The sequence below is a fragment of the Taudactylus pleione genome, unplaced genomic scaffold (genome assembly GCF_031769625.1).
Source record: "Taudactylus pleione unplaced genomic scaffold, aTauple2 ptg000314l, whole genome shotgun sequence".
NCBI lineage: Eukaryota > Metazoa > Chordata > Amphibia > Anura > Myobatrachidae > Taudactylus > Taudactylus pleione.
Genome location: NW_028284715.1, coordinates 9125656 through 9136072, shown reverse-complemented (window position 1 = coordinate 9136072; position 10417 = coordinate 9125656). Strand labels below are relative to the sequence as shown.

The 10417-nt window shown below is 42.3% G+C and overlaps 1 protein-coding gene across 1 annotated transcript in view; it reads right to left on the bottom strand.

Moving 5' to 3' along the window:
• Window positions 1-3679: 3679 nt before the first annotated feature.
• Window positions 3680-10417, bottom strand: part of NCALD (neurocalcin delta) — a 98758-nt gene continuing 92020 nt past the window's right edge. The window contains exons 3-4 of the mRNA XM_088442668.1: window positions 8190-8295; window positions 3680-3819 (exon numbers count right to left, since the gene is read on the bottom strand). Coding sequence (XP_088298794.1) covers window positions 3722-3819; window positions 8190-8295 — 204 coding nt within the window. The 3' untranslated portion in view covers window positions 3680-3721. The remainder of the gene's footprint in view (window positions 3820-8189; window positions 8296-10417) is intronic.

Genomic DNA, 10417 nt, shown 5'->3' with positions numbered 1-10417 from the left:
TCAGGCCCTCTGTTTCAAGGTACCCTAACAGTCCAGGTTTTAAGGATATCCATACTTGTGCACAGGTGACTTAATTAGTACCTCATTCAATTTTGATGAAACCATCTGGGTGCACTCACGGATATTCTTAGAACCTGGACTGTTAGGGTACCTTGAGGACGGAGTTTGGGAACCACTGGGGTACAGCATAGCATGGCTCTTTGCACCGTGTTACTATATATAAGCACAATATTGGTACAGAACAATGCTGTACTGCAACCCCTAGTAACCAATAATATATCAGCTGTTAGTAAAAAAAAACAATCATGTCCTTCATTCCACAGTAACCTATCAGATGCAATAATTCTGGAGTCTGACTACATTAAACTGCTACAATCTGATTCACTGGAGTGGATTGCACCCATGCCTGCAGAGGGTCTTTGGGGGTCAGGAGGAACACATATCAAAGAGTAAAAGCCCCAATAGCTCTTTTGAATGAGATCCACAAATTCAGGCTGCAAAATCCTGCATTGCTTTTGCACTGTGCTTTCACTTTTTACTATTGGACAACAGGGCAGCGCTGGATTATCCATTAGGCAGTCTAGGCTCCTGTCTGTGGTCCAGGGGGCACTGAGGGGCTTGGCTTACTCAAACCCATATTTTTTTATTGGAGAGTGCAATGGGGCCCAAACTAGTTGCTTGCCTAGTGCCCCGTGGGCTGTTACTGAGGCCCTGGAACATGGAATTAGCAAACTCACAATTTAAAGACCACCTCAGGTCACAAGTAAAACTCACACAGCTTGGCATTATTTGATCAATAAAGCATGAATTGGCTTCTCGTATCAATTTCTCAAATGTAATAAAATGCCTGCTTCATCCCTGCTTCTATAGCATCGACCCATGGTCAGGCTTCAGCTGCACTGCTTTTCTTAAGCTAGGTATACACATGAAAGATTAACAACGTATCCTCAATTTTCTGAGGGATTAAACAGTATCCGATTTCCAGTGTATGCACTACTGAATTATCATTCCTATCTATTTATGTCCCTAAAGACCATCAAAGGTGATAAATGCACTGTGTCGTACCAATCATGTACACACTGCAAAATGTGCGTGATGTCGGCTCATCGTGTCTGACAAACGTCGCACAGCCGGCCAGATCAGAGGAGTCCAGCCAAATAATACATGGCCCTGGGATGCTGCGTACACACTGTGCAATAATACCAGCCAAAAATCAATTGATCGCCCGATTAATGCACAGTGTGTACCTAGCTTCAGTCTAGATTATTACACTGTTCTGTAATGTTATGATTGTTACATTCGTTTGTGCTACCCACCTCAAAACATAATACAATTATTTTAAACCTAGTTTTAATAATTAGATGTTGAGCTATAACATTTTCCAAAGATCAGCTTTCAAAAAGAGCTGGGAACGAGATTAAAAAATAATCTGTCATGGGCACCACAAATTTTAGGGGTGACCTAGGTTACATGACGTCATTGCTCTTGGCACCTTTTTATTCATTATGACCATCTGTGCTAGATAATTTGATAGGCAACGCTCTACCACTGGTCAGCTCCTAGGGCTTGTCCACACAAGCAGTGAGACAGAGCGGTACAGAGATGCTATGATCTCTCACAGGGGTGTAATTAGCGGTCACCAGGCCCAATAGGAAAAACAGTTTTGGAAGGGACAGAAGGGGGCGACATACATCTGCGGTTCTGAGTACGAGTGTGTCGAAGCATGCACATTTGCCCGGGGCATGTGCCTGCCCCGCTCTCCACTTCTGAGCCCCATACCAGTCAGAAAAACTGCTACGCTTGTGGTTATGCTGTTGCTCTCTCGCTGCACGGCCTCCTCATGTGGACAGGAAGGGAAGACACCAATTGATGAGATTTTTTTTTTTGTGCCAACTCTGGATGTGGGAATGTCATTGCGGTCTGTGTGGATATCTATCCTGTGATGTTTCTCCACTGATTTTTCTTGGTTATGCTCAGGGCCGCCATCAGGGGGGGAATGCCGGGACTGGAGTCCTGGACCCGGCCTCTGGCTGAACGGGAGGGGGTCCATCCGGCGCCCGCTACTACCAGCTAACCTTTGCAGAGCCTGCAGCCTGAACTACCCCCTTGAAGAGAGGAAATGGGGTCCGGCCGCCGCTGCTGCCGCCCGCTGACCCGGTCCCCGTTACTAAATGATGGAGCTGTAGGAGGCTGCCTGGCCGCTCCTCCACCAGCTTACAGTGCGACAGACTCCAAAACAAGCTTTCATTAAAGTTTTTTTTGGAGTCAGCGCGCGTGATGTCATGGCGCGCCACTGAAGGGCGAGGTCGACGTCGGAGGAGCTGCGGATCAAGAGGAGCTGCAGAGAGTGGACCGTGGAGGAAGTAGCCGGATCCTTCTTATCGGGGGGAGAGGGATTTAAAAAAAAAAAAAAAGGCATGCGGCGGGGGCGGTTGTCTTTTGGGAGTGAGGCGGGTGTTTAAAAAAAAAAAAAAAAAAAGAAGGAAGGGCACATACTGCATTCAGTAAGGGGGGGGGGGGGGGGTGTGTGTGTGTGTGAGGTGATAAAAAAAAGGAAGGGCACAGACTGCATTCAGTAATGGGGGGGGGGGCCTGCCTATTCTGTCAGTCCCGGGCCCCACAATTTCTGATGGCAGCCCTGGTTATGCTTCATCCCGATGGCAGCTAAATGAGTGCGGCTAAACCTCTAGTGGAAATCTCTATATAAACTAACAAGCGTAGATTGACCTGAAGCATTACATTTGTTAATTAGGTATTCAGTAACAACACACATACTTTAACCCATTACTGGGCAAGAACACACTTACGTCGAATGCCGTAGCTACTGAAGTATACCATAAACGTAGAGCAGATTTAAGAAGAAGACTGAAGCACATTAAACTCACCTACTGTGTAAGTGTCGTAAGTGTCGTTTTGTGAAAACTGTGACTTTTATACCCAAAAAAATAAAAAATCTAATTTAAAAAAAGAAAGTCACTGAATTGTGCCAATTCAGGCAACCTTTGTGGTAATGCATGCAGATTTTTGGTAATGCTTGAGCATTTTTTATTGCAATTATATTGCATACCTTGCTGATCATAAAATGACCTGTCACCTAAACGTGACGGGGCAGCCATTTTGTGGGTTGAATCAATATTTACTAAAATGCAATTTACTAGGAAGTAGTAACAGAACTAAGGCATGAGGCATATCCTACACATGGCTCAGAGCTGTGACTAGTTCCTGGTGAACTGATAGGCTGAACTCGTATTGGCCGACAAAATGGCTGCCTCTACAGTCTGTAGTATTTTGTTAAAGTAAAAAAAAAAAAAAGCTGCACAGTATTCGTGGTGGTCAATATTTAGTTAATCTAAAGAGTTTCTCATGATCTGCAATTTGTTAAAAAAAAAATAAAAAAAAAAATTACAAGGAATTGAATTAACGAAGCCATATCTCAACCACAGTCATCTTAAAATTTGTTTATCAGCTCTGTAAAAAATCCTTGATATGTGGCGGATGTCTTGTTATCCCGCAGAGTAAAATGGCATTAAAAAAAAACAAAAAAAAAACTAATGTCCTGACAGCATTCACCGTTCTTTGTCATCCAAAACGTAGTTTACCACAGAAGAGGAAGTAGGTATGTTTGGCCATGACGTGTTATCACCACAATAAATTTAATTTTGGCAAAAATTAAAAAAAATATTTTTTAACGGGTTTTAATCGAAAAAAAAAATTTAAATGTTCAGAACTGTCCTGCACTGCTTGGGTCACATTGAAGTAGGCGGACGATAGACGGGTCACTTTTTGCCCCTCTGATAAATTCCTCCAGTGACAGTTTTCCTGTGGAAAAAGAAAATGACAGATTATTTCTGCTTAAGATGATAAATAGCTCAAGAAGTGCTTAAATGGGGTTAAGCATATAAACCTCATGCTTTCATTTGCTAGATCTATACAGATTTTCAATAGTAAGGATAAGTGGTGAAAGTATGGGATTAAATGAGTGCAGTCTTATTTTTCTAATTCCAAATACTGACCAATGTTGTCCTAGCTGCTGCCCATTAAACACCAACTGGGTATGGCTTAAAACCCACCTGCCCCCTTTTACAACTCAAAATACGAGAAACACAATTCAATGTTGTTTGAAGAATAGATAATAGAGTAGGACTTGCAAATTTGTATGCATCTAACAATGTTCCTCATTTATGCAATTGTATGAATAGGCGCTGACATATATTTTCACTTATCTCAAAATATCTCCTAACCCGACCTCTGGGCTCAGCACAAGATCTGCGTCTCTCATCCCCACGCATTACTTGCTCCCATTCACGGTTACAGGACTTTCTTCGGGCTGCACCCACTCTATGAAATGCCTTACCACGCACAATAAGACTTACCTCTAGTCTCCAATCCTTCAAGCGTTCCCTGAAAACTCACTTCAGGCAAGCTTATCAGATTCCATAACCTTCATAACTTCCATGTCTAATTACAGTCAGGTGCATAAATATTGGGACATTGACAGAATTTTCATATTTTGTCCTCTATTCACCACCACAATGGCTTTGAAATGAAACAAACAAGATGTGCTTTAACTGCAGACTTTCAGATTTAATTTGAGGGTAATTACATCCAAATCAGGTGAACGGTGTAGGAATTATAATGGTTTCTATATGTGCCTCCCACTTTTTAAGGTGCCAAAAGTAATGGGACAAACTAAACAATACTAAATCTACCTTTCACTTTTTAATACTTTGTTGCAAATCCTTTGCAGGCAATTACAGCCCGAAGTCTGGAATGCATAGACATCACCTGATGCTGGGTTTCATACCTGGTGATGCTCTGCCAGGCCTCTACTGCAAATGTCTTCAGTTCCTGGGCCATTTTCCCTTCAGTTTTGTCTTCATAAAGTGAAATGCATGCTCAATCGAATTCAGGTCAGGGGATTGACTTGGCCATTGCATAACATTCCACTTTTTAGCCTTAAAAAAACTCTATGGTTGCTTTTGCAGTATGCTTTGGGTCATTGTCCATCTGCACTGTGAAGCGCCATCCAATGAGTTCTGAAGCATTTGACTGAATATGAGCATATAATATTGCCCAAAACACTTCAGAATTCATTCTGCTGCTTTTGTCAGCAGTCACATCATCAATAAATACAAGGGAACCAATTCCATTGGCAGCCATACATGCCCACGCCATGACACTACCACCACCATGCTTCACTGATGAGGTGGTATGTTTTGGATCATGAGCAGTTCCTTTCCTTCTCCATACTCTTCTCTTGATCTTTGTCTCATCTGTCCATAGGATGTTGTTCCAGAACTGTAATGGCTTTTTTAGATGTTGTTTGGCAAACTATAATCTGGTCTTCCTGTTTTTGTGGCACACCAATGGTTTACATCTTGTGGTGAACCCTCTATATTCACTCTTGTGAAGTCTTCTCTTGATTGTTGACTTTGACACATATACACCTACCTCCTGGAGAGTGTTTTTAAGTTGGCCAACTGTTGTGAAGGGGTTTTTCTTCACCAGGGAAATAATTCTTCGGTCATCCACCACAGTTGTTTTCCGTGGTCTTCCGGGTCTTTTGGTGTTGCTGAGCTCTCCGGTGCGTCCTTTCTTTTTAAGAATGTTCCAAACAGTTGATTTGGCCACACCTAATGTTTTTGCTATCTCTCTGATGGGGTTGTTTTGATTTTTCAGCCTAATGATGGCTTGCTTCACTGATAGTGACAGCTCTTTGGATCTCATATTGAGAGTCGACAGCAACTGATTCCAAAAGCAAATGTCACACCTAGAATCAACTCCAGACCTTTTACCTGCTTAATTGATAATGAAATAACGAGGGAATAGCCCACACCTGTCCATGAAATAGCTTTTGAGTTGATAGTCCCATTACTTTTGGCCCCTTAAACAGTGGGAGGCACATATAGAAACCGTTGTAATTCCTACGCTGTTCACCTGAATTGGATGTAATTACCCTCAAATTAATTCTGAAAGTCTGCAGTTAAAGCACATCTTGTTTGTTTCATTTCAAAGCCATTGTGGTGGTGAATAGAGGCCAAAATATGAAAATTCTGTCAATGTCCCAATATTTATGCACCTGGCTGTACATCCCCTTTCACAGTCCTCACATAACCTCACACATTGTCTTTCTTTCACATCCTCCTGACATCTGGCTGACATTCCTCTGTGACTGGATCACGCAGCCCACCAAGAAACTCTGCATTCTGGCTGGACCAAAATTGCAATATATAGCACCTATCCTTGTGTATCGATGCCTATTTCCCTATAAATTCTAAGCTTGCGAGCAGGGCCTTTCTACCTATATATCTGTCTGTCATTACCCAGTTTTGTTCGATTAATGTTTAGAATTGTAAAGCGCAACTGAATATGCTGCGCTATATAAGAAACTGTTAATAAATATATATATTTCCCAAAAATTTTTTTAAATAATCCTTATGGCCAGCAGTATCATCTGAGACGCTTGATATATGATGATAAAAGTCTGACCATTCAAAATACTGTAATTTTTTGGGGGGACTTCATAAAAGCCAGATGACATTCAAAGTGAATTTATACATTCTATTTCTAGGCTTGGGGTATGATTCACAGATGGAAGGATTTGCAGAGTCGCACACAAGGTTGTGCAAATCCATCCATCTCAGATGCAAATGCAGGAAGTGTCAGACACCTCCTTGCTAGATTTGCGATCCCAGCACTGCGAATGACATCGCAGCATCGCAACAATTGCGACTGATGGTCGTTATGATTCTCCTTTGGTCAGGCTGCGGGAGCTGAAGCTTCCTGCAGCCTGACAGGGTGCTGGTCACGTAAGAGGCCTGGAATCTGCGTCCGCCGATGCAGATACTGACCTTGTCCCTCCAGGAAAATAGGAATGACATGCCCCCCATTTCCAGGAACGGTGGCCTCCAAAACGCCACAGCAGATCAATCATGCTGTGGCTTGAGGGGGTCTGCGAGCAAGATAGCAGGATCTTTTAGGCACATGCGTAGAACGTGCATTTATTGCCTGGGGGGGAGAGCAATCAGGTTTCTTTCCTAAGGGGGTGTGGCCACACCTTCCACGATTAGGCCATGCCCCTCCCCCGGGCAGCTCTCTACGCCCCTGGTTATGCCCTTGTATGCATACACAGAGCCTTTTTATTTAATATGAACTTGCATGTTTCATCAAGTTTGCTCAGACTGAGGTTAAAAGGATACGGTTGTTGCATTCTCACAGGTTTTTGGCAGACTGCCAATTTGCACTGGAGCCTGTATAAGCATGTCCCCATTTTAGCAATTGTGTGACAGTGTGTGGCCCTGGCGAAGTTCAAACCTAGGCAAAAACCTAATTCTAGTCAAACTACAACACCATGCCAAATTTGGTGGAGCTAGGTCCAAAACTCTGGCCGTGCATAAAGCACAAAAAGACAGACGCTTTCTTGCTTATTATATAGATATTGTGCCCCCAATTTATGCAGTGCTGTACAGAGGACATTTGTCATTCATACAAATGCGCGTTCGCACACTTGTGTTAATTTTGTCCAAATCTAATTAACCTACCAGTATGTTTGTTTTGGAGAGGGGGAGAATACCGGAGCGCCCAGAAGAAACCCCACACAAATACGTGGAGAACATACAAACCCCACCCAGATTTTAAAACTGCAATAATATTAAATGCAAACCGCACCTGGTATGGCCGTATGAAATTTCGGGGTGAAAACTGCAGAGAATCGGTGGCTTGTAAAAGCTGCCACTTAGTAAATCTAACCTTTGGTCTTGGTAAGGCTTATCAGCAAACACATACCAAGTTAGTTTTCTTTTGTATGGGTGCATATTAAATTTAAATGAATGACTGGTGGTTATGGTTGTTTATACAAACTGTATAAGAGTGCAATGCAAAACCATGACATTTATTCTACATATAGCTGTACTAAAAAGGTCCAGGTGTCAGAGCTGGGAAAAGCGTTCCCTATGTGTATAGTGGCAGAATAAGTTTACATTGATCAGTGTTCATACTGTGATTTTACTACGTTATCGGTTCTCTTAAACATGAATTTGTGCAACAAAAGGATCCATGTTTCTAAAGCTGTAGTAATAAACACATAAAAAAAAATTAATGCAGCATTTAAAAAAGGACCAAAACAGCGTCTACAGGACTAATAATAATTGGCGTTACTGTACTTCTGTATCTTGAAGTCAGACACCTACCATCTCGGTTGGTATCCATTTGCCGGAAGATTTTCTCTGTTCTTTTTTCAGGCGTCGATTCGTCTTCCGGCATTTTCATTACCGAGGAGACCATCTTGTAAATCGCCTGGGAGACAGAAATGCGTTTCATGGGTGAGACATCACTTGCCCTATTCACAGCATGCAGTTCACAAGATTCAACAAGGGACCATCTACTATATTGTAACATGTAAGCAGGCAGAGGCAAATATATATTTCTGAAACATAAAATGCAAAGAATCGATAAGAGGCCTATACAGAATACTTATACCTATACATTTATGTGCAAGGCTTATTTCACAAGTGACAGCTGCTGCCTCTTCGAAATATCTTCGTGGATCGCTGGGGAAAATAACAAATCAATACAAAAGAAAATGAAAAACCTGTAAATGTTATGAGTTTTTGGGCATAGATTAAACTTGCAAAAGTCGGAGCACTGCATTTATAAAGTTCAAAATGGTCAAAGTTCTCCATTGTGGCGTGCAAAGATTTGCTGTGACATGTCTGTCAATGGGAGGAGTTAAGGGAATGAGGATCTTTTTTGCTAGGTGTAGATTTGATATGGCACATTGGGAGCAGCAGTTTACACCAGCCAATGGGAGGAGTTAAGGGGATGACTGTTTTTATAGCAGACACCTGAACAGATTTAAATTGAAAAGTGGGTTTTTTAATGGGTGAACTTGCAGACATGTACACGCATAAGATAACGTCCAGAATATTAAGACGATGTTGATTAGAAACTGTAGTGAAGTAATAATAAACAATGTCCGGTGAGTGGCAGAACTAATAAAAAGTCTTTGTAATCCAAAAGGGTTACTGCAAGGCTGCAGAAAGGAAACCAGTTAAGGTGCATACACACGTAGCGATTTTTTGAAAGATTTAACTATAACGACGTCGTTATCATTCAATCGTTGAAATAAATAGTTCAGTTTCTGAGTTATAACGATTAACGATTATCGTTCATGCGCGTTCCCGTTTGTAGTTCATTCTGACTGACCAACTGAACGATTTTCACTAAGGTAAGTCACAAAAATCGTTTGTAGTTCAAAAAATCGTTCATTACACTTTAAAAAAAATCTGACAGAAAATCGTTGGTAACAAAATTGTTGTGTGTATGCAGCTTTACTGATTGATACTGGTCAGATGAAATCCAGAGAGGTATAGAGTAATTGGATTAGCAGCTGTTGATGAATTGAACTGAGATGGCTCAGTAGAGAATCAGGGAGCTAGGTAAATGGAGGCAATGTAGGTTCAGGGTTAATTGTGCACACAGGTCCTTTGGTAGGGAAAGGGTAAGTAGAAGGTGCAGAATGGTTCCAGCAGGAGACTGGGAGCAGGCAGAGCGGTGCAAGCTACTTGGAAGCTGGGATCCAGCAGGAGCACAGGTGAGCACTCAAGGAGACAGGTTTACTGGAGCACAGGAATTCTATCACAGCATACACTGTGAAACACGCTGGCCTGGCAACTATGGGAAACTCTGAACTCCCTTAAGTACCCAGTGCAGAATCGTGATAGGTCAGAGAGAGCATGTGACATGCCAGGACTGGAGCAGCTAAGTCACATGACCAGAGGCAAGATGGCGGCACCCATACCAGAGTGGAATGGAAACACCACCAGGCCTACCCCGGTCAGAATGACACAGTGCCCGCGGAACACTTTGCACAGCCAATGCCCGCCGCCAGACACGAGCACCTCCGCCGAAAGGACCACGTCACAGCACCCTCACAGGTAATACGACGGGTATTACCTATGGCGGGAAACCCTGGTCGTGACAGGCACATTGGGAGGCAGCAGTTGCACCTGGCAATGGGAGAAGTTAAGGGAAAGGAGGGTGTTCTTGCCAAGTATAGATTTGCTCTGGCACCTGATAATGGGAGGAGTTAAAGGTAAAGTAAAAATTAAGTTATTTGAGTGGCTGTCCTTTTATAAACAATGAGAAAAGCAAATACAAAGAACCCATCATTTTTATAACTTTACCTAAATTCAATCATTTGTATCCAGTAATTTAATTAGTTTTTGCACTATTCCTCAAATATATCAATTCTCTGCCCATTGGCCATTACAAGTTTCTGCTCCTCAATTTTAATAATAAATTTTTGTCATTATAAAACAGGATTTTGGTACTTACCGTTAAATCCCTTTCTCTGATTCCACAGGGGACACTGGAGTCTCAGTACAGTGGGGTATAGAATTTAGGGATGTGCAGGCTT